The sequence below is a fragment of the Hippoglossus hippoglossus genome, chromosome 20 (genome assembly GCF_009819705.1).
Source record: "Hippoglossus hippoglossus isolate fHipHip1 chromosome 20, fHipHip1.pri, whole genome shotgun sequence".
Taxonomy (NCBI): domain Eukaryota; kingdom Metazoa; phylum Chordata; class Actinopteri; order Pleuronectiformes; family Pleuronectidae; genus Hippoglossus; species Hippoglossus hippoglossus.
Window position 1 is genome coordinate 20,604,222 of NC_047170.1, and position 23,606 is coordinate 20,627,827.

The 23,606-nt window shown below is 46.5% G+C and overlaps 2 protein-coding genes across 3 annotated transcripts in view; both read left to right on the forward strand.

The window, feature by feature from the left end:
• LOC117753901 (histone-lysine N-methyltransferase 2C-like) overlaps positions 1 to 11,524 on the forward strand; it is a 46,368-nt gene extending 34,844 nt beyond the window's left edge. The window contains exons 57-81 of the mRNA XM_034572402.1: positions 62 to 922; positions 1,006 to 1,272; positions 1,445 to 1,627; positions 1,794 to 1,955; positions 2,066 to 2,201; positions 3,351 to 3,474; positions 3,575 to 3,750; positions 3,972 to 4,075; positions 4,170 to 4,307; positions 4,396 to 4,444; positions 4,537 to 4,643; positions 4,721 to 4,819; positions 4,930 to 5,145; positions 5,235 to 5,356; positions 5,449 to 5,644; positions 5,736 to 5,945; positions 6,071 to 6,450; positions 6,557 to 6,669; positions 7,321 to 7,457; positions 7,595 to 7,722; positions 7,934 to 8,135; positions 8,225 to 8,341; positions 8,626 to 8,699; positions 9,269 to 9,377; positions 11,042 to 11,524. Coding sequence (XP_034428293.1) covers positions 62 to 922; positions 1,006 to 1,272; positions 1,445 to 1,627; positions 1,794 to 1,955; positions 2,066 to 2,201; positions 3,351 to 3,474; positions 3,575 to 3,750; positions 3,972 to 4,075; positions 4,170 to 4,307; positions 4,396 to 4,444; positions 4,537 to 4,643; positions 4,721 to 4,819; positions 4,930 to 5,145; positions 5,235 to 5,356; positions 5,449 to 5,644; positions 5,736 to 5,945; positions 6,071 to 6,450; positions 6,557 to 6,669; positions 7,321 to 7,457; positions 7,595 to 7,722; positions 7,934 to 8,135; positions 8,225 to 8,341; positions 8,626 to 8,699; positions 9,269 to 9,377; positions 11,042 to 11,134 — 4,503 coding nt within the window. The 3' untranslated portion in view covers positions 11,135 to 11,524. The remainder of the gene's footprint in view (positions 1 to 61; positions 923 to 1,005; positions 1,273 to 1,444; positions 1,628 to 1,793; positions 1,956 to 2,065; positions 2,202 to 3,350; positions 3,475 to 3,574; positions 3,751 to 3,971; positions 4,076 to 4,169; positions 4,308 to 4,395; positions 4,445 to 4,536; positions 4,644 to 4,720; positions 4,820 to 4,929; positions 5,146 to 5,234; positions 5,357 to 5,448; positions 5,645 to 5,735; positions 5,946 to 6,070; positions 6,451 to 6,556; positions 6,670 to 7,320; positions 7,458 to 7,594; positions 7,723 to 7,933; positions 8,136 to 8,224; positions 8,342 to 8,625; positions 8,700 to 9,268; positions 9,378 to 11,041) is intronic.
• Positions 11,525 to 14,293: 2,769 nt separating this feature from the next.
• LOC117753907 (5'-AMP-activated protein kinase subunit gamma-2-like) overlaps positions 14,294 to 23,606 on the forward strand; it is a 9,673-nt gene continuing 360 nt past the window's right edge. Inside the window, exons 1-13 of one of the 2 annotated variants that reach the window (XM_034572427.1) lie at positions 14,294 to 14,402; positions 18,348 to 18,393; positions 18,838 to 18,944; positions 19,623 to 19,704; positions 19,867 to 19,925; positions 20,016 to 20,061; positions 20,138 to 20,192; positions 20,378 to 20,504; positions 22,376 to 22,541; positions 22,623 to 22,660; positions 22,815 to 22,961; positions 23,051 to 23,144; positions 23,358 to 23,434. In XM_034572427.1, the coding sequence (XP_034428318.1) occupies positions 18,366 to 18,393; positions 18,838 to 18,944; positions 19,623 to 19,704; positions 19,867 to 19,925; positions 20,016 to 20,061; positions 20,138 to 20,192; positions 20,378 to 20,504; positions 22,376 to 22,541; positions 22,623 to 22,660; positions 22,815 to 22,961; positions 23,051 to 23,144; positions 23,358 to 23,434 (1,026 nt within the window). In that variant the 5' untranslated portion in view covers positions 14,294 to 14,402; positions 18,348 to 18,365. Of the gene's footprint in view, positions 14,403 to 18,347; positions 18,394 to 18,837; positions 18,945 to 19,622; positions 19,705 to 19,866; positions 19,926 to 20,015; positions 20,062 to 20,137; positions 20,193 to 20,377; positions 20,505 to 22,375; positions 22,542 to 22,622; positions 22,661 to 22,814; positions 22,962 to 23,050; positions 23,145 to 23,357; positions 23,435 to 23,606 lie in introns of those variants that run through there. The other variant, XM_034572428.1, reaches the window with a different exon arrangement.

A 23,606-nucleotide genomic window follows, 5' to 3' on the forward strand; every position in this document is an offset into this window, starting at 1 on the left:
CGCCATCAACCAGGACACAGGAAGTAGAGACGCAGTTCTTACTCTGTCCTTGTGCTCTCAGGTCGAGCGCCATCGAGCACTGCAGCAGAGAATGGAGCTGGAGCAGCAAGGCATCCTGGGAGCTTCCATGGGTACTGGGGCTGGAGTTGCAGCCCGGGTCGGACAAATGCCCGGACCTGGAGGTCCTGCAGAACCAGCCCCTGCCCCGGGAGCTGATAATCTCTCACAGTTGCCTTTCTTCAGCTCTGAGCTGCCGCAGGATTTCCTTCAGTCCTCCCCAGCCCCCAGACCCCGGGGGGTGCCGTTCGCCCATCAGCCAGGCCTCCACCAGGGCCTCACAGGGCCCCCGCACCCAGGATCTCACTCACTTCCTGCCGACTTCCAGACCGTACCCAGGCTCCCAGGACCAGTCGGGCCCTCAGCCCAGGGACAGGTACGACTAGCTGGGATAGGCCCTTCAGGAATAACCCCCTCCAATCCTGGAGGTCCGGATGCTCGATTTGGACACGAGTCGTCCTTGACGGCGACCCCCCTCCCCAGCTCCTTCCCCTGCTCCTCCTCTGGAGGCCCCTCCCCCCTCATCCAGCTCTACTCCGACATCATCCCCAACGACAAACCAAAGAAAAAGAGGAGCAGGAAGCGAGACGGAGACAACATCGTGGGGGGAGGGGGAGGTAGGACGCCCCTGTCCTCCCACTCTGATGACAACACAGCTCCGCCTACTTCAGCGCTCTCTGACACTTCCTGTTGTACACCCACTCCGGGCACTGTGGACCAATCAGACGTGTCGTTCAGTGGTCTGGCTCCGTCGTCGGAGCTGGAGAGGCAGCTGTCGATCAGCGCTACGGCCCAGCAGAGAGCCTCTGACCTGGGCCTGGAGTGTCAGCAAGGCCCCTTGTCTGCAGCTCCTCTGGAGGTCAAGGTTTGGAGATTTCTGATTTACTCAGTGTCTGATGTGGTGATGATGCTGCACGTGTTTTATTTTTATTCTCGTGTCTCCTGCAGGTAGAGCGGGAGGACGGTGGAGCCTGTGGGGCACGTGTGGTGAAGATGGAGGAGGGAGAAGGCGAGGGATTCTCCTCCCCGTCCCCCCTCCATGGGGGAGGTGGAGACGGGGGGAAGGAGCTGCTCAGACATCTGCTGAAGGACAAGACGTCCCCTGCCATCACACTGTCATACACCGTCCAGGCCCCGCCCTCCGCCTGCCGCCAGCTGTCCAATGAGAGCGTCCGTTCTGAGGAGGAGGACATGCCTGGTTCCTATGGCAACGTGGTGAGGAGAGGGGGGAAGGTGTTATTTTGACCAAGGCTGCGTTCAGCAAAACATTTATTTAAAGTCATATTTAGTTTTGAGCATGACATCGTCTCTTATTGCGGCGGAGACGTTTCATCTGACTGATGGCCTTGTGATTACGGCAACATTAACGCGGCGAACTGTCCTGCAGGTGATGATGGACGATGCGGAGCTGATGGACGCCTCCAACAGGAAGAAGATTCAGCGCAGTAAGAGAATCACTCGCCCTGAGAAAGACAGAGCTACTCCCAAATACAAGAGGAGGAAGAGAGAGGAGGAGGAGAAGACACTGAACTCCTCCTCCTCTGACCCGCTAATGACACACCTCCGACAGGTACAATGACCAAACCTCCTCCATGCCCCTCCTCTCTTTTCCTTTCTTGATCTTTTTCTTTCTCCTCACACTGAAACTAAACTCTTCTCGTTATCGACACGATTATTTTACTTCACTTAAACTTTCCCTGTAAAATCTGTATTGAGTACTGCCTCCTCCCTCTCAGCTGTCGGTGCTGCCCCTCATGGAGCCGATTCTGGGGGTTGATCTGAGTCTGTTCCCCCCCTACGGCAGCTCGTCTCTGGGCAGAGACTCGAGGCTGAGCGGCTCCTTTGGGAATGCCTGCCTGGACGGAGTAACCGACTACTACTCCCAGCTCATATACAAGGTTCTACTGCAGTAGTACTACACTGATACTACCGTCATACTACAGTAATATAGAAATACTACAGCAATTGTACAGTCTGCTCTGAGTGACTCTCTCTCTCTCTCTCCCAGCAGAATAACCTCAGTAACCCCCCCACACCTCCGGCCTCCTTGCCCCCCACCCCCCCGCCTGTCGCCAGGCAGAAGCTGGTGAACGGCTTCGCCACGACGGAGGAGCTGAGCAGGAAGGAGATCAGTGAGCAGGACGGTGAGAAGCTGACACTGAGCCTCTTCATGATCAAATATACTTTATTGTCCCCATAGGGAAATTTGTCTTTGTTCAGCAGCTGCAGAACTGTACATTGTGTAACAGACAACAAACAACAGTACACAAGGACATATCCTGTAAGACCCAGAATATTAATGCAGAATAAAAGTGAGTTGAATATTGCACTTGCCCTAAAAGCACTTCCAATGATAAAACACTAAAAGGATATAACACATTAAGATGAAAAACAGAAACTGGCAATTAAAGCTAAAAACCAAAATGTAAAAAGTGCCAGACAAAGTACAAAGGCTCTTGAGATATATGATACATTATTGAGTGGAGTGACAGACGTTGGGATGAATGAGAGCTTGGTTGGTTCTACACTCTGTAACGTCTGCCTGAAGGGAACTGGGAACATTCAGAGAACAGTGTGACGGGTCATTCAGGATCCTGAGTTCCAGTCTGACCACAGAACCTTGTACATGCTCTGAAGGGAACAATCGTCCTTTTTGCACATCACCTTCATAGCCGTTTTTAACCTTGTTCTCAATTATTTATTTTACTTGGACTCTGTCTAAGTATGCTTTCTAGCACAGTAGTGTAAAATATCGACATGACATTGTCAGTGATTATGACCGGGTCAAGGACTATCATCTCTCTGGAGTCGCATATCTTCTCTTTTGTCTTTTTGACATTAACAATGAGAAGATGACTGTCACACCAGTCTTTAAAGGTGTCAATCTCATCCAGGCACATTGCGGGGCAGTCATCCATGGGCAGCAAGCTTAAAATCACTGTATGATCTAAAACATTTGATCACATAATTATTTGGTTGTTTATCTTAGTGTTCAGTGTGGAGAGGAGAGCTCACGCAGCATTGTGGAATCACAGGAAGTGACAGGAAGTAGGCCTCACTCACACTGAGTCAGCACCACTCGCTGTCATTCATGATGCAACTTCTGCCTTTTTGTTCTGCACAGCGACGGTGGCGACCCACAGAATCTTAGCTCTTAGCTGTGTCTTCTTTATAAACAGTCTGTGATGTTCAGCTGTTCACATACTTCTGGCCACATCGTTTCACTCAATCATAAAAGTAAAGACAAAAAGGCACAGCTTTTTTTAACGTGCAAGTTTTTGTTATTTTCTCAGTGAAAAGTTCGTCAGACCTGAAGCAGAAAGGGGGGGGGCTTTTGGTTGTAAACCACACCCACAAGACAGTAGATGTCCCCGCCTCTTTACCGACTCCACCCCACAACAACCAGGAGGAGCTCAGGTAAACTGCCCACTGACGATACCTAAGGTTTTTAAACGTTAAATGTAAATTTATATACATTATTACAATATTTTCACAATATAAATCTTCTTCACCTCAGGATCCAGGACTCTTCGGAGCGCAACAGCCCCGACGGCTTCGTCCCGTCGTCGTCTCCGGAGAGCGTGTCGGACGGTGAGATCAGCAGGTACCCCGACCTCTCTTTCATCAAACTGGAGCCGCCATCGCCCTGTCCGTCGCCTCCAATACCGATCATGCCCTGCGCCTGGGGAAAAGGTCAGTGGTCAGTGACGTGGAAAGAAGCAGGGTTGGAAGTTACAGAGATTCACGTTAATACTTTCTCTTTTCTGATGAAAAACATGTCACTGTTGTAACATGACACTCGACAAAGATGTTTTCATGTTTTCAACAGTTGTGGACACGAAACAAATAAATCCAACTCATCACAAACTGTCTGTTTCAATAAAAGAGTGTGTCTGTGTGTCCAGGCTCTGCAGTGAAACAGGAAGTGAAGGTGGAACCTAACCATCAGGGACCTCCCTCATGCTCAAACACAGACTTGGTTACCATAGCGATAACTCTGAACCCTGTCGCAGCTCAGGTAAACAACTCGTTCTCTCGCTACAGGAAACTTTTAATCATATTCATTTTCTTCCTTAATTAATAACATTTTCCTGATATCACTGTGTTTCCAGAACGTCGCAGGCGTGATGGCAGCGGTGGCGGAGCTGCTGCGGATTCCCGTCCCCGTCGACTACCAGCTGAGCCGGGCCCCCGGCCCCGAGCACAGCTCTTTGGCACTGCTGGCTGGAGTGAGAGTGCCGCTGACACAGGTGTGTGTAGTGTGTGTAGTGTGTGTAGTGTGTGTGTGGTGTGTGGTGTGTGACACTGACGATGATGATGTTTGATGTGTGTGTGCAGGGTTCATCAGGAAGCAGACAGCTGAGACCTCCTGCTGCAGAAAACACTGGTCTGTAAAACACACACACACACACACATGTTGGTTTCTAGCTGTCCTGATGATTGACAGCTGTCCATATCCTGTGTGTGTATTTCCTGCAGGCATTGACAGCCAACATGGCGGCTCTGCTGCTGTCAGGCCTCAGTGTTGCAGCTACTGCAAAGTGCTGCTGGGAAACGGAGTCCGCATCGTCAAACAGCTCAAACAGGTCGGCAGACAACTCACTCTGAGAAGGTGAAGCCACAGACGTGTCAGACAGGAAGTGACTGACTGTTCTTTTTACAGGAGGGTCAGTCCAGACCAGGATCCACTCTGGTGTTCTGTAGTCCCAACTGCTCTGCTCTCCACACATCTGCGCCCCAGAGCCAAACACCTGGAAACAAGGTGAGAGGTCAAGTCATGTTATGGAAAATTGATTATTGATTTGTTGTATGCGTAGTGACGCACCTGACTTATGGCGAGTGATTAATTACATCATAACGTCTCTTTCTCAGCCTGCGGTCCCCATCCTCCTGTCCGGCTCCGAGCGCCCTCCTCCCTCCAGAGTACAGCATCAGTACAACAACAACATGTCATCCATCGCTGTGCACTCCCTCCCCAACACTCCCCCCTCTCCTCCCACCACCTCCTCCTCCTCTTCCCCAACACTCTCCTTCCCGCCCGCCTCAACCATCACCATGGAGACCAGGCCCCGTGTGGACAGCCTGAAGGTGAGTGTGGTCACTGACTGTATCATAGTTTAATGTTTGATCAGCGGCGTGATTGATTGGATGACCGGCTGACTCTGATTGGTTTAAAGATGAAAGTGAAGCTGAAGCCCCACCCCCGCGCCGTCCCAGGTGGAGAGGACTTGGCTCGACAAGGGAAGAGGATGAAGAATTCCCGCTGGAGACGCTGGAGCGTTCGCATCACATTTAGCCGGTTAGCATCACACTGAACTAGTTGCCCTGTTGGCATTAGACTGAACTACTTGGCCTGTTAGCATCGTCCTGTATGTCTCTCTTTTTACCCAGGGGTCCGGGCATTACTAATGAGGCGGTTGCCGTGCCAACAGAGGAAGAAGTGGACATGATGTTGAAGAAGTTGGGGGCGTGTCTTCAACCTGACCCATTACCCAAAGACCAGCGGAGGTGCTGCTTCTGTCACCAGCAGGGAGATGGACGGACAGACGGACCGGCGAGACTCCTCAACCTTGACCTGGACCTGTGGGTGAGTCTGACGACAGTCTGGACCCATCTGACGAGAGTCTGGACCAGCTCAGTGTCAGGGGATAACCTGTCTTTGTGTCTCTGTGTGTCAGGTCCACCTGAACTGTGCTCTGTGGTCCAGTGAGGTGTACGAGACTCAGGCCGGCGCTCTGATAAATGTGGAACTGGCACTGAGACGAAGTCTGACACTGCGCTGCGCTCACTGTCAACAAACTGGAGCCACGAGCGGCTGCAACCGCCTGCGCTGCACCAACACCTACCACTTCACATGCGCACTGCAGGCACACTGCACCTTCTTCAAGGTAAATACACTGTAAAACTAAAACACTGCACCGTCTTCAAAGTGACACACACGGTTATGTAGCAGTTTTACAATAACACACGCACCTGTTCTGCCTGCATCTCACTGTGTTTTTGTGTCCTCCAGGATAAGACGATGTTGTGTCACCTTCATAAGCCCAGGACAGTTCCTCTCAGCGGGGACAGATCTTCCAGCGGTTCCCCTTCCTCCACTCCAGGGCTGACCCCTGACCCCGCTGCGATGGTGGTCTCTGACCCGTACGACTCGGAGCTACGGTGCTTTGCCGTATTCCGGCGTGTGTATGTGCAGCGGGATGAGGCGCGGCAGATCGCTGCTGTGGTGCAACGCGGCGAGCGGCAGCACACCTTCCGAGTCGGCAGCCTGCTATTCCGCGCCGTCGGAAGGCTCCTCCCTCAGCAGATGAAGGCCTTCCACGATCAGACTGCCATCTTCCCTGTTGGTTACCATGCCAACCGCTTCTACTGGAGCATGCGCCACAGCAGCAGGTAAAGTGTGACTAATGGATGAGGACACTCAGGTTCATTGTTCCTGAACTGTGTAGAACATGGAGCATCAGCTGGCTCTTTAATGATTAATAATCCTGCTCCTCAGACGCTGTAAGTACATGTGCTACATCGAGGACGCCGACGGTCAGCCGCTGTTTAAAGTCAAGGTGGTGGAGAAAGGACACGATGACCTCATCCTGACCGGACCGACACCTAAAGGTAAATATCGACAGGTGAAGTGTTTCCAAACAGGAAGTGGCAGCTGTGACTGTTGCATCAGATCAAATTGTTAGTGTCATGATCGTGTTTAAACCATAATGTTATTACATTCATTCTTTATGCATCAGAAAATCAAGACCTCTGTCTTCTACCTCATTATTATGTTTCGTTACGTGCAGTGAAAAATATGTTGATAACACACGGTGGCGCCAGAGGGTCGAGAGAGGAGCAGAGAAAATGTTCGTAGTTGAAAAATGGAGATCTAAGAAATATTTAGTTCATGATTCTGTATTTAGAATCTTTCATATTTAAACCCACCCAGACCTCTAGGACCCTGGGTGTGACACCCGACAGTCAACTCTCCCTCACTGCCAACATTACTGTAACGACACGTTCCTGTAGATTCATGCTGCACAGCATCAGGTCGTTAGGGTATTTTTATTGTATTTATAACAGAACATCTTTTAGGTGTAAATGGAGATCAGGATTTTATGGATATATAAACGCAATAAAATAAATGTTCAAACAAACCTGTTTAACATCAGCAGGTCAGAGGTCATCACTGGATTATTAATCTGTATGAAGAAGAAGAAAATAGAAGAACTGAATTGCAGTGAACAGACTTGTGTGTGTTTGTGTGTTTGTCTGCAGCTGTGTGGGATCAGATCTTGGATCCAGTGTCTCAGATGAGATCGTCCAGTGGAACCCTGAAGCTGTTTCCTGCTTATCTGAAAGGAGAAGATCTGTTCGGTTTAACTACGTCTGCAGTGATCAGGATCATAGAGTCTGTATGTTACACACTCACACTCACACATTCTGTATGTCCACAAGTGAAGACACAGACTCACTGTGTGTGTCTGTGTGTGTGTGTCTGTGTGTCTGTGTGTGTCTGTGTGTCTGTGTGTGTGTGTGTGTGTCTGTGTAGTTACCAGGTGTGGAGGCCTGTGGACGTTACCACTTTCGTTATGGCAGGAACCCTCTCATGGAGTGGCCCCTGGCATTCAACCCCTCAGGCTCCGCCCGCTCTGAGCCCAAAGCCTCCCAGGCAAAGAGGTAATCTGATACATCTGCAGCCATGAGTCGAGTAATAGATTGAAACACTAATTGTCAATGATTTTGATAATTGATTAACAGTTTTAAGAGGACGTTTGTTTTGTTTTTGGGTGTCACACATCTGTGTTGTGTTCTGTAACTGGAGCGTGTAAACTCCCAGCCTCCTCTGAACACCTCACGTCAGGTGGTTTACGTTGTGTGTGTGCGACAGACTGTACCTGCTGACCAGCATCGCTCCCAGGTGTCAGGGCTCAGTGGGCTCCATCGTGGGTCTCGTTCCTGGAGTCATCTCGCTGTCTCCAGGAGAATCTGTGGCCAGCGCTCACCAGGGACGCCACTCGAAGTCGTCTCAGTACCGACGCATGAAGGCTGAGTGGAAGACCAACGTTTACCTGGCTCGCTCCCGCATCCAGGTGAGACACCTGCAGCTCCACCAGAACATGTGACTGATGACTGACGGACAGAACATTGACTGTGTGTGTGTGTGTGTGTGTGTGTGCAGGGTCTAGGTCTGTACGCTGCCAGAGACATTGAGAAATTCACCATGGTCATTGAGTACATCGGCACCATCATCAGGAGCGAAGTGGCCAATCGTAAGGAGAGACTGTACGAGTCCCAGGTAACATACGCATCACGTTTGTATTTCTATCTTAGTGGGGACATTGGCCCCTTACCCGAACCTTAATCACACCAAAGTGCCCAACTCTAACCTAAACCTCATTGTGACCCTAAAACCAAGTCTTAACCCCTGAACAGTCCATTAAAGGTCAGAAAGTGAGGTCCGGACAAAATGTCCTCATTAAGAAATCTGTACAAGAGCCCACACACACACTTACTGACACACACTGATGTTTTCTCTGTGTGTGTGTGTGTGTGTGTGTGTGTGTGTGTGTGTGTGTCTAGAACCGTGGTGTGTACATGTTTCGGATTGACAACGACTACGTGATCGACGCCACCATCACAGGAGGACCTGCCAGGTGAGTCCTCGGACTGGTTCAGACTGGTTTTTAATGTGACGTCAGGTCAAAGGTCACCTGGTTGTGAACCTTTTAAGTTGTATAATGGCTCAATCAACAGATATGTTCTCACCTACGAGCAGCAGGTGAGGATTAAAGCCAGATGATACGAAACCTGTCAGCTGTTGGTTGTTTTATTGTGAAAGTCTACCATCCATTCACATCCTGTCAGTACAGACAAACATCACCATGGAAACAAACAGACAGGGGTTAAAACAATGTATTAATAATGTATTATCTTTTGATAGCAACAAGCTAGCTTAGCACTGTGTCACTGAGGAAACAGTGACACCTGCAGGAGAACAGATGCTACGACAACTCACTGATACTTGAACACACAAAAAAACCTGACCCATCTGATGACTGTATGCAGCATGTGTGTTTGACCACGGGTCACATGTTAACAGGTCCGGTACGAAGGTTTGATCTGTGTCCAGGTCACATGATCGCAGAGAGGGCGGGGCTGTTTGTTCTTGATCTGTGATTGACAGGTACATCAACCACTCGTGTTCTTGATCTGTGATTGACAGGTACATCAACCACTCCTGTGGTCCTAACTGCATCACAGAGGTGGTGACAGTGGAGAAGGAGAACAAGATCATCATCAGCTCCTGTCGACGCATCCAGAGAGGAGAAGAGGTAATCAAGCATTTAGGGCTGCAACACCTGATCGATTTAATCCATCATAATCAATTATAAAAATAGTTGGTAACTAATTTAGTCATCAATTAGTCTGGTCTGATATAATTCATACACTGGGGCACTGTCTCCTGAGGTGGGGGCAGTGAACCAGCCAATCCCGTGCCTTGAGTAGTTCACCTGATGGCGCTGTCCTCTGGAGACAAACATGCTCTCGACTCAGCGGAGACGAGTCGTCAAGTGTGAGACTGTGAGCGAGACGGACTGTGAGCGAGACAGAGACAGGCTGTGAGCGAGACAGACTGTGAGCGAGACAGAGACAGGCTGTGAGCGAGACAGACTGTGAGCGAGACAGAGACAGGCTGTGAGCGAGACAGACTGTGAGCGAGACAGAGACAGGCTGTGAGCGAGACAGACTGTGAGCGAGACAGAGACAGACTGTGAGCGAGACAGAGACCGACTGTGAGCGAGACAGAGACCGACTGTGAGTGAGACAGCCTGTGAGCGAGACAGAGACAGACTGTGAGCGAGACAGAGACAGACTGTGAGCGAGAGACAGACTGTGAGCGAGAGACAGACTGTGAGCGAGAGACAGACTGTGAGCGAGAGACAGACTGTGAGCGAGAGACAGACTGTGAGCGAGAGACAGACTGTGAGCGAGAGACAGACTGTGAGCGAGAGACAGACTGTGAGCGAGAGACAGACTGTGAGCGAGAGACAGACTGTGAGCGAGAGACAGACTGTGAGCGAGAGACAGACTGTGAGCGAGAGACAGACTGTGAGCGAGACAGACTGTGAGCGAGAGACAGACTGTGAGCGAGAGACAGACTGTGAGCGAGAGACAGACTGTGAGCGAGAGACAGACTGTGAGCGAGAGACACTGTGAGCGAGAGACAGACTGTGAGCGAGAGACAGACTGTGAGCGAGAGACACTGTGAGCGAGAGACAGACTGTGAGCGAGAGACACTGTGAGCGAGAGACAGACTGTGAGCGAGAGACAGACTGTGAGCGAGAGACACTGTGAGCGAGAGACACTGTGAGCGAGAGACAGACTGTGAGCGAGAGACACTGTGAGCGAGAGACAGACTGTGAGCAGAATTCAGAATTAACTTAACAATATCAACATCATTTTGACTAGTATTAATTTTTATATATGATACACATAACATCATACTGACCTGTCAAAACCATATTAATACTGTTATTACATAGTAACATTCAAAGTACTTTTTTCACGTGTGATTTCTCATGATAAATATCTTCAGTTCAGTTTTTATTACTTAACATATTATATTTTTTTTACTGCAGTTTTAGATATCTTCAATTTGATATCTACAATAATTCCAGTTCCTGACATCTTCAACACCATTGGGACAGGTTCAAACTTATTTTAGAGTATTTTGAACTTCTATTATTCTAAATAAAATAGAATAATAAAATAACAGCATTGTACAAGAAGACCAAGTTTCTTTTTTAATAAACTGCTGGAAATGTAGCTGTTTTCTATGAATCTAATTAATAATCGATTCATCGAAAAAATTATCATTATTTGCAGCCAATCAAGTGTTTCATTTATTTCTCAATGTTGATAAACTTTACGTCTTAACTGTCAACGAACTGATTATATTGATGAATGTTTATTATTGATTGTGTCTTCGTCTCAGTTGTCGTACGACTACAAGTTCGACCTGGAGGACGATCAACACAAGATCCCATGTCACTGTGGAGCCGTCAACTGCAGCAAATGGATGAACTGAACACACACACACACACACACACACACACACACACACACACACACACACACACACACCCTGGCAGCTCTCTCATCTTGGTGCTGAAACTGGATGTTAATGGCCCACCTCTGTAGGTGGAGCTTAACTTCATATCAGAAGACTTTCATAATAAAACTGATCGAGTTTTGATCAGAGAACTAATGTTGATGGGGGAGGGGGCGGGGCTGTATATCAGGGCAGCTGAGGGGGCGGGGCTAACAAAGGGGCTGGTCCTCTGTTTGTATATTTTGTAAAAAGTGGTGTAAAAATGTGAGTCACTGAAATAAGAGAATGTTTTGTCAAAGGGAAGTTTATCAATAAAGTTGCACTTAAAAACACAAAACAATAAAAAACAGAAACTTGATTCCACAAGTCCCCCCCCCACCCCCCTGTTTTTTACATTTCCTGTAAAATAAGAGCTTGTTGTTTTTATTTTTTTAATTTATTAATGAAGCGATTTTCTAAATCCACGGTGAGTTAAAGGTCCGAGTCGCAGCGTGTAAATATCTGGACCATAAATTAAGACAAAGTATAGAGATCACTTCACCGAGTGCGACCGTAACATCCTCATCCTCATCTTCATCACCACCGTTTAACCCTCGCTCTCCTTTTCCACTGGAGCCTTTTAAATATTCTGTCACCGTTTCCTGCCGTCGGATTGGTCAACGACTGAAGAGCGTTGGGCAGTTTTCACCGTGGCCTTCGTCACACTTTAGGTTTTTTTATTTTAATTTGTTTTGTCTGCAGGTGTCTGTTTACGTCCAATGATAAAAAAAGAAAACATCACAAACACCGGATCAAACCTCGTATGTACACGCAGGGTGGAAAAAACTGAGTGACGATGTTTCTGTTTTTGGGGCAAAATGTTGAAATACTGATTTAGAATCATCTACAGAAAATAAAATATTTTACATCATGAAGAATCAAAACAAAAGAAATTCTCTTGATTTCTTTGTGTGACTTGGTCCAGCTTTGAAGATTCAGGTCGAATCAGTCACATTTCATTTGTCTCATATTCCCAGTTTGTCTCCTAGATGTTAACAAGGAGCAACTTCCTCTGTTCTTAACTCAACTAGAGTCAAACTACAGAGAAACTTTGTGATCAGTGAATAAAGCTCAGAGTCACAGCCTGAATTCTGGGAGCTCAGGGCTCTAGTGGTGATAAGGTACGATGAGCTCTTTAAGGTTTGATGCTGCCATATTATTAATGTAGGTGAGGAGGAGGATTTTAAATTCTAAATGTAACAGGAAGCCAGTGTAGTGAAGCTAACACAGGAGACATGTGGTCTCTGGTCCTGGTTCTCTTCAGGACACGTGCTGCAGCGTTTAGGACAAGCTGCAGAGTCTTTAACGACTTCCTGCTGGAGCCTGAGAATAAGGAATTACAATAATCACATCTGGATGGAACAAAGGCCTGGACTTGTTCTTCTGCATCTTTTTGAGAAAGGACATGTCTGATGTTTGAGATGTTACGTAAGTGAAAGAAGGCGGTCCTAGAAATTAGTTTTAAGTGAGAATCAAAGGACAAAGCGGGATCAAAGAGGACTCCCAGACTGTTTCACTGGAGGTGAGGACGATGTCATGAGCAGCTTCATCATTAGATAATGTGTCTCTAAGTTGTTTATTGCAGAGTATCAGAACCTCTGTTTTATCTGAGTTTAATAAGGGAAAATTGCAGGTCATCCAGGTTTTTATGTCCTTTGTTGTGTTCTTTTATCCTTAGGTATGAGAAGAGTCGGTCTTGGTTTGGTTCAAAAAGTATTTATTTAGAAGCAATGAACAGCTACAACATAGCTATGGGCACTCAACGTACAGGCAGGCCGTCTAATAGCACGGGGAAGTCGAGAGTCGCCCCGAACGGACGACAGGTGCAATATTTATAATAGTAGGTAGAACTTCATTGGTCAATAACGAGGGGGAGTCACGTGGCTAGTGCACAGGCTGGTCCCAGCCTCTAGGCACTGGAATCCACCAATGATGAGGAGCCGCTCCCAGTTTCGCCCCTCCTCTGACCGCTGCTGGGCAAATCTTCACATTCTGACAGTTTGGTTTGGTATTTTAAAACAAGCCTTGAATCGGCTGACAGCTTGTGAGTCTTCAGTATGGCATGCACATGTTCCTATCTGTCCTTCAGACCCTAGTGGCAGCTGCTGGAATTCTTTCTAAGGGTAGGTCACAGTTTCTTAAGAAAACAGTGCATTCATGTATGTGTGATGTTTGAATAAAGCTAATGGAGTTTAGGCTGTAATATAGTAAGTTAGGTATGAGAACAAGTTAAAGTACAGTATTGTCTGCCACAGATGTACAGTCTTCTCAAACCGGCCTTATCAGACAGGTGCGAGACTGAACTGCGATGTGACGCACACACACACACACACACACACACACTAAACAACTTCAAGATTAAAACCAGCCAGCAACAGCTACTAACAGTCACTATGTGAAGGCCACACATTCTCCCACATATTCAGCCCAAACTGCCCCCCCGTCTAACATACTGCATTTGTTTAGAGTTTAGTTTCATTGCCATCTTCACAGACACACACACAAAGAAAAACTATAAGTATAACTAGGTGTCTTCATAATGTTTCCTAGTGGAAGCATATATATGATAATAAAATTAAAATTTGATGATCAACAGTGTCGAATGCTGAACTGATATCTAAGAATTGAATGAATTATTTTCTTGTGCGACTCTAAATAATTCTAGAAACTCCTGCAACAGTTTGATCCAAGCATCTCTTCATTGTTCTATTTTCTCCTAAATGAGCATCGGGACTGAAGCTGAATAAGTGCATCAACCATGAGGGTACAAACCTTCAAAAAGTCAAACTACAAAGTGCTACATGTAAGATGTAAAGAAGATGTAAACTCCAGAGTAGACGATGGTTATTAAACATCTTCTTATCCAAGCTTTAGTCTGAAGAGTAGATGTTTTTGTTGATGTTCGTGTATTTAACCTTTAAAAAAGATTGAATTCAAGTTTGAGCTTTGAATCAGTTTCACTTGTGCTTTTATTGTGAAGTGTGACCGGAAGCGCCACCTGCTAGCTCCGTTAGCTTGTTAGCTGTTGCGACTCCGGTGGACTCCTCCTTTCTAACGCGGAACCGAGCGGCGGAGCCTGGAGCCCGCAGAGGACGAGCGTTCCCCGGCCCATCGGCTCCCTCCTGCCGGACGGACAGTCGACATGAAGCCGTGAGGAGGCCCCTCGGCCCCGGGGACAGCGCAGAGAGCAGCGGCTGGATGTGAAGTAGGTGCTAGCTGCTAGCTGCTAGCTAACGTCCTGTCAGCCTGAAGCCGCTGCACGAACCTGCGCTTTAATCAGTCAGTCAGTCAGTCAGTCACTCTGTCTGTCACTCTGTCTGTCATCTGTCTGTCAGTCACTCTGTCTGTCATCAGTCAGTCAGTCTCTCTGTCATCAGTCAGTCAGTCTCTCTGTCATCTGTCAGTCAGTCTCTCTGTCTGTCATCTGTCAGTCTCTCTGTCTGTCATCAGTCAGTCAGTCTCTCTGTCATCAGTCAGTCAGTCTCTCTGTCTGTCATCTGTCAGTCAGTCTCTCTGTCATCAGTCAGTCAGTCTCTCTGTCTGTCATCTGTCTGTCAGTCTCTCTGTCTGTCATCTGTCAGTCAGTCTCTCTGTCATCAGTCAGTCAGTCAGTCACTCTGTCTGTCATCTGTCAGTCAGTCTCTCTGTCATCAGTCAGTCAGTCAGTCACTCTGTCTGTCATCTGTCAGTCTCTCTGTCATCAGTCAGTCAGTCAGTCACTCTGTCTGTCATCTGTCAGTCAGTCTCTCTGTCATCAGTCAGTCAGTCTCTCTGTCATCAGTCAGTCTCTCTGTCTGTCATCTGTCAGTCAGTCTCTCTGTCTGTCATCTGTCAGTCTCTCTGTCTGTCATCAGTCTGTCTGTCATCTGTCAGTCAGTCACTCTGTCTGTCACTCTGTCTGTCATCTGTCAGTCAGTCTCTCTGTCTGTCATCTGTCAGTCAGTCTCTCTGTCATCAGTCAGTCAGTCAGTCACTCTGTCATCAGTCAGTCAGTCTCTCTGTCATCAGTCAGTCAGTCAGTCACTCTGTCATCTGTCAGTCAGTCTCTCTGTCATCAGTCAGTCAGTCAGTCACTCTGTCATCAGTCTCTCTGTCTGTCATCTGTCAGTCAGTCACTCTGTCTGTCACTCTGTCTGTCATCTGTCAGTCAGTCTCTCTGTCTGTCATCTGTCAGTCAGTCTCTCTGTCATCAGTCAGTCAGTCAGTCACTCTGTCTGTCATCTGTCAGTCTCTCTGTCATCAGTCAGTCAGTCAGTCACTCTGTCTGTCATCTGTCAGTCAGTCTCTCTGTCATCAGTCAGTCTCTCTGTCTGTCATCTGTCAGTCAGTCTCTCTGTCTGTCATCTGTCAGTCTCTCTGTCTGTCATCAGTCTGTCTGTCATCTGTCAGTCAGTCTCTCTGTCTGTCATCTGTCAGTCTCTCTGTCTGTCATCAGTCAGTCTGTCATCAGTCAGTCAGTCTCTCTGTCATCAGTCAGTCAGTCTCTCTGTCTGTCATCTGTCAGTCAGTCTCTCTGTCATCAGTCAGTCAGTCTCTCTGTCTGTCATCTGTCAGTCTCTCTGTCATCAGTCTCTCTGTCTGTCATCAGTCAGTCAGTCACTCTGTCTGTCACTCTGTCTGTCATCTGTCAGTCAGTCTCTCAGTCAGTCAGTCAGTCAGTCAGTCTCTCTGTCAGGCAGTCAGTCAGTCAGTCTCTCAGTCAGTCAGTCAGTCTCTCAGTCAGTCTCTCAGTCAGTCAGTCTCTCAGTCAGTTTCTCAGTCAGTCAGTCAGTCTCTCAGTCAGTCAGTCTCTCAGTCAGTTTCTCAGTCAGTCAGTCAGTCTCTCAGTCAGTCAGTCTCTCAGTCAGTCTCTCAGTCAGTCAGTCAGTCTCTCAGTCAGTCTCTCAGTCAGTCAGTCTCTCAGTCAGTTTCTCAGTCAGTCAGTCAGTCTCTCAGTCAGTCTCTCAGTCAGTCAGTCAGTCTCTCAGTCAGTCAGTCTCTCAGTCAGTTTCTCAGTCAGTCAGTCTCAGTCTCTCAGTCAGTCAGTCTCAGTTTCTCAGTCAGTCAGTCAGTCTCTCAGGCAGTCTCAGTCAGTCAGTCTCTCAGTCAGTCAGTCTCTCAGTCAGTCAGTCAGTCTCTCAGTCTCTCAGTCAGTCTCTCAGTCAGTCAGTCAGTCTCTCAGTCAGTCTCTCAGTCAGTCAGGCAGTCTCTCAGTCTCTCAGTCTCTCAGTCAGTCTCTCAGTCAGTCAGTCAGTCTCTCTGTCAGTCTCTCAGTCAGTCAGTCAGTCTCTCAGTCAGTCAGTCTCTCAGTCAGTCAGTCTCTCAGTCAGTCAGTCAGTCTCTCAGTCAGTCAGTCTCTCAGTCAGTCAGTCTCTCAGTCAGTCAGTCACTCTGTCTGTCATCTGTCAGTCAGTCTCTCTGTCATCAGTCAGTCAGTCAGTCTCTCTGTCTGTCATCAGTCAGTCAGTCTCTCTGTCATCAGTCAGTCAGTCAGTCTCTCTGTCATCAGTCAGTCAGTCTCTCTGTCATCAGTCAGTCAGTCAGTCTCTCTGTCTGTCATCAGTCAGTCAGTCTCTCTGTCATCAGTCAGTCAGTCAGTCTCTCTGTCATCAGTCAGTCAGTCTCTCTGTCATCAGTCAGTCAGTCTCTCTCTCTGTCATCAGTCAGTCAGTCTCTCTGTCATCTGTCAGTCAGTCAGTCTCTCTGTCTGTCATCTGTCAGTCAGTCAGTCTCTCTGTCATCAGTCAGTCAGTCAGTCTCTCTGTCTGTCATCTGTCAGTCAGTCAGTCAGTCTCTCTGTCATCAGTCAGTCAGTCAGTCTCTCTGTCTGTCAGTCAGTCTCTCTGTCATCAGTCAGTCAGTCTCTCTGTCTGTCATCAGTCAGTCAGTCTCTCAGTCAGTCAGTCTCTCTGTCTGTCATCAGTCAGTCAGTCAGTCTCTCTGTCATCAGTCAGTCAGTCAGTCTCTCTGTCATCAGTCAGTCAGTCAGTCTCTCTGTCTGTCAGTCAGTCTCTCTGTCATCAGTCAGTCAGTCTCTCTGTCTGTCATCAGTCAGTCAGTCTCTCAGTCAGTCAGTCTCTCTGTCTGTCATCAGTCAGTCAGTCAGTCTCTCTGTCTGTCATCTGTCAGTCAGTCAGTCAGTCTCTCAGTCTCTCTGTCTGTCATCAGTCAGTCAGTCAGTCTCTCTGTCTGTCATCTGTCAGTCAGTCAGTCAGTCTCTCTGTCATCAGTCAGTCAGTCTCTCAGTCTCTCTGTCTGTCATCAGTCAGTCAGTCAGTCTCTCTGTCTGTCATCTGTCAGTCAGTCAGTCAGTCTCTCAGTCATCAGTCAGTCAGTCTCTCAGTCTCTCTGTCTGTCATCAGTCAGTCAGTCAGTCTCTCTGTCTGTCATCTGTCAGTCAGTCTGTCAGTCTCTCAGTCTCTCAGTCAGTCTCTCTGTCATCAGTCAGTCTCTCAGTCTCTCTGTCATCAGTCAGTCAGTCAGTCTCTCAGTCTCTCTGTCTGTCAGTCATCAGTCAGTCTCTCAGTCTCTCTGTCTGTCATCAGTCAGTCAGTCAGTCTCTCTGTCTGTCATCAGTCAGTCAGTCTCTCAGTCAGTCTCTCTGTCTCTCTGTCTGTCATCTGTCAGTCTCTCTGTCAGTCAGTCAGTCAGTCTCTCTGTCTGTCAGTCAGTCTCTCTGTCTGTCATCAGTCAGTCAGTCAGTCAGTCAGTCAGTCTCTCTGTCAGTCAGTCTGTCAGTCAGTCAGTCTGTCAGTCAGTCAGTCTCTCTGTCTGTCATCAGTCAGTCAGTCAGTCAGTCTGTCAGTCAGTCTCTCTGTCTGTCATCAGTCAGTCAGTCAGTCTCTCAGTCAGTCACTCTGTCTCTCTGTCTCTCTGTCTGTCAGTCAGTCTCTCTGTCTGTCATCAGTCAGTCAGTCAGTCACTCTGTCAGTCACTCTGTCTCTCTGTCTGTCATCAGTCAGTCTCTCTGTCTGTCATCAGTCAGTCAGTCAGTCTCTCAGTCAGTCACTCTGTCTCTCTGTCTCTCTGTCTGTCATCTGTCAGTCAGTCAGTCTCTCAGTCAGTCACTCTGTCTCTCTGTCTCTCTGTCTGTCATCTGTCAGTCCCTCCCCAGCATCAGACGGTCAGTTGGCTCCAGGTGTGTTCACGGTGTCTCGTGTGTTGTCGGCAGGTTCCGGTTGCAGACGACATGTCGGAGCAGGACCCTGATGATGCTGGTAAATATTTACTCTGAGGATAATTTCACCGACGGATTCGTCGACATTCTAGTCTGTCACAGAAGATTCGTCACAAACACACTCACTGACGGTTTGAGTCTGTAGATGAAGAAAAATCTACAAATTTGACTAGACTTTTATTTTGAAGGGCCGTGGAGTTGTGTGCCTCCTTTCTGTCAGATGACTGGGACATGATATTGTTCCCAGGATGCTTTGCAGCTTGACATCCACACCTGCCAACCATCAGCTGTTGTGTAGTCACAGCAACAAGCTTAGAGACAAGCTTGGCCGATCAGTGTTGAAGTCACCATGGCAACCAGCAATCGGTCAACACACACACACACAGTTGTTAATACTAGGATGATAATCTGAAGTGCGAACAAGGGGCACTGCCACTGTGGTCTCACCCTCTGTCCCTGTGTGTGTCCTTGTGTGTTTGTGCAGCGTCGGCATCGGAGCGAGACATTTACATGAGATTCATGAAATGTCACAGATGTTATGACATCATCCCGACAAGCTCCAAACTGGTGGTGTTCGACACGACGCTGCAGGTCAGCAACACACTGACATTGTTATTGTTATTATTATCGTTATCATTGTTATGGTTGCTGTTATTATTATTGTTGTTATTATTATTAATTCATTATTTGTATAGCGGCAAATCACAATATATTTATCTCAAGGCTCTTTACATTGAAGAGAAACCAACAGTTCCCACAATGAGCAGCACTTTGTGACTGTGTGGGAAAAACTCCCTCATTTCCTGGAAGGAACCTCTAGAACCAGACCCAGTGGGGGGGTGGGGGGGACTGGACTACATGTTGCTCCAGTCTCTGTCACAGGATCTTATGATCTGTGGGGTCAGATGCTGCACTAAGATCCAACAGGACCAGTAAGAGACAAGTCCATTAGCTGAGGCCATGAAAAGGTCGTTAGTAACTGTTAACAGCTGTTTCTGTGATGACTCTGAATCCTGACTGAAGGTTTTCCAACAGATCGTTTCTGTCTCAGTCGTCAGCTGGTTAGCAACAGCTTCTTCTAGGGTTTTGGAAATGAAGCTTTGATTTGGGTCTAATCAGCTAAAACATCTGGATCCAGAGTGGGCTTTTGAAGCAGAGGTTTAATTACAGCTACTTTAAAAGCTTGTGGTATGCAGCCGGTTAACAAAGACATTAATCTGATTTAATTTGGAACTATTATTATTGTTATTATTATCGTTGTTGTTTTAGGTGAAGAAAGCGTTTTTTGCTCTTGTGGCAAACGGAGTGAGAGCTGCTCCACTGTGGGAGAGCAAGAACCAGAGCTTTGTAGGTAAGTGTGTGTGTGTGTGTGTGTGTGTGTGTGTGTGTGTGTGTGTGTGTGTGTGTGTGATCGTCTCCCAGCCTGTTATAATATTCAGAAATAGCACATGTCAATATTTAGCAGGAAATTGCACACACTTTGTGTTGAACAGTTTTTTTTCCTGTTGTTCAGGGATGTTGACCATCACAGACTTCATCAACATCCTGACCAGATACTACAAATCCCCCATGGTAACACACACACACACCCACACTGTAACACACATATACACACTCATGGTGGTGTTCGGGTGTGAGCAGTATGGTCTGATGTCTCGTCAGGTTCAGATCTACGAGCTGGAGGAACATAAGATCGAGACGTGGAGAGGTGACAGATCTTCTCTTCATGATCAGTGTAATGACAGCTGACGTGTGAATAATTACATGCATGTTCTTGTTGTCAGAGCTGTACCTGCAGGAGACCTTCAAACCGCTGGTCCACATCTCACCTGACGCCAGGTATCTGTGTGTGTGTGAACAGTAAAACAACATGTATGAGATGTCCCCACAAAGATACAAGTTAGTTAAAAGATACAGCCCTGTGTTTGTGGAGATTGAAGGTGTGAATAATTTATTACGATCTGAAAATATACTTAGAGAAGAAGAAGCAGCACTAAACAGGTGTGTGTTTGTTTGTGTCTCAGTATATTCGACGCAGTGTACTCGCTGATAAAAAATAAAATCCATCGACTTCCTGTCATTGACCCGGTGAGCGGGAACGCGCTCTACATTCTGACACACAAGAGGATCCTCAAGTTCCTGCAGCTGTTTGTGAGTATAATACACTTCATCAGTCAATACATCAATACATCAGTACATCAGTACATCAGTACATCAATACATCAGTACATCAATACATCAATACATCAATACATCAGTACATCAATACATCAATACATCAGTACATCAATACATCAGTACATCAGTACATCAATACATCAATACATCAGTACATCAATACATCAATACATCAGTACATCAGTACATCAGTACATCAATACATCAGTACATCAATACATCAGTACATCAATACATCAGTACATCAATACATCAGTACATCAGTACATCAATACATCAGTACATCAATACATCAATACATCAGTACATCAATACATCAATACATCAATACATCAGTACATCAATACATCAGTACATCAATACATCAATCAGTACATCAGTACATCAGTACATCAATACATCAGTACATCAATACATCAGTACATCAATACATCAATACATCAGTACATCAATACATCAGTACATCAATACATCAATACATCAGTACATCAATACATCAATACATCAATACATCAATCAGTACATCAATACATCAATCAGTACATCAATACATCAATACATCAATCAGTACATCAATACATCAATCAGTACATCAATACATCAATCAGTACATCAATACATCAATCAGTACATCAATACATCAGTACATCAGTACATCAGTACATCAATACATCAGTACATCAATACATCAATCAATACATCAATACATCAGTACATCAATACATCAGTACATCAGTACATCAATACATCAGTACATCAATACATCAATACATCAATACATCAGTACATCAGTACATCAATACATCAATACATCAGTACATCAATACATCAATACATCAGTACATCAATACATCAATACATCAGTACATCAGTACATCAATACATCAGTACATCAATACATCAGTACATCAATCAGTACATCAATACATCAGTACATCAGTACATCAATACATCAATACATCAGTACATCAATACATCAGTACATCAGTACATCAATACATCAGTACATCAATACATCAGTACATCAATACATCAGTACATCAGTACATCAATACATCAGTACATCAATACATCAGTACATCAATACATCAATACATCAATACATCAGTACATCAATACATCAGTACATCAATACATCAATACATCAGTACATCAATACATCAGTACATCAATACATCAGTACATCAATACATCAATCAATACATCAATCAGTACATCAATACATCAGTACATCAATACATCAGTACATCAATACATCAATCAATACATCAATACATCAATACATCAGTACATCAATACATCAGTACATCAGTACATCAATACATCAATACATCAGTACATCAGTACATCAATACATCAGTACATCAGTACATCAATACATCAGTACATCAGTACATCAATACATCAATCAATACATCAATACATCAGTACATCAATACATCAGTACATCAGTACATCAGTACATCAATACATCAGTACATCAATACATCAGTACATCAGTACATCAGTACATCAATACATCAATACATCAATACATCAGTACATCAATACATCAGTACATCAGTACATCAATACATCAGTACATCAGTACATCAATACATCAGTACATCAGTACATCAATACATCAGTACATCAGTACATCAATACATCAGTACATCAGTACATCAATACATCAATACATCAGTACATCAATACATCAGTACATCAGTACATCAGTACATCAATACATCAGACCCTTCTTACTGTGTGTGTGTGTGTGTGTGTGTGTGTGTGTGTGTGTGTGTGTGTGTGTGTGTGTGTGTGTGTGTGTGTGTGTGTGTGTGTGTGTGTGTGTGTGTGTGTAGGTGTGTGAGATGCCCATGCCTGCCTTCATGAATCAGTCTCTGGAGGAACTCGGCGTCGGGACGTACGCTAACATCGCCTTCATCCACCCTGACACGCCCCTCATCACCGCGCTGTCCGTCTTCACACACCGCCGCGTCTCCGCCCTGCCAGTCGTGGATCACCATGGTAACCACTGCTCTGTCTGATTTAATGTGGGGGGGTGGAAGTGGCACAGTCAGAGAAACGTGTCGTCTGATTCGTTCACAGGTAAAGTCGTGGACATCTACTCCAAGTTCGACGTGATTGTGAGTATATTATAACTCACATTATAACAGTGCAGAGATAATGAGGTGGTGAACGTGTGTGTGTGTGTCTGTGTGCGTGCCTGCGTGTGTGTGTGTCTGTGTGTGTCTGTGTGCGTGCCTGCGTGTGTGTGTGTGTGTGTGTGTGTGTGAACAGAACCTGGCAGCAGAGAAGACGTACAACAACCTGGACGTGACAGTGACTCAGGCGCTCAGACACAGGTCTCAGTACTTCGAAGGAGTCATGAAGTGCAACAAACTGGAAACACTGGAGACGATAGTGGACCGAATCGTGAAGGCTGAGGTGAAACACACACAGACACACACAGACACACACACACAGCTAATTGAGTGAGTTTTAGGTTGAAGTGTCGATGTGTGTGTGTGATGCAGGTTCACAGGCTGGTTGTCGTTGATGAAGAGTCTCGTATCATCGGCATCGTCTCTCTGTCCGACATCCTGCAGGCGCTTGTACTAATCCCCGCAGGTACACACACACACACACACACACACACACACACACACACACACACACACACAACTGTGACCTCAGGCCTAAAACAAACTTATTTTGAAGGTTGATGTATTTAAAGTTAAATATAAACTGACTCAGTTTTAAACTGACAAAGAAAAGCAACAAATCAGCTGTTTGATTCTGGATCAATAATAATCCATCAGATCGAACTTCTTCTGTCTGCAGGTCTTGGGAGGAAAGAGTCTCTCCCCTCTCAGCCGGCGACTCTGGACTCAACACCACCAGAGACAGGACTGGACCAGGACCAAGATCAGGACCAGGACCAGGATCAGGACCAGGACCAGGACCAGGACCAGGATCAAGTACAGGATCAGGATCTGGATCAGGTCCAGGATCAGGATGAAGATCAGGTTCATGACCAGGATCAGGATCTGAAACAGGATCAGGACCAGGATCAGGTCCAGGATCAGGATG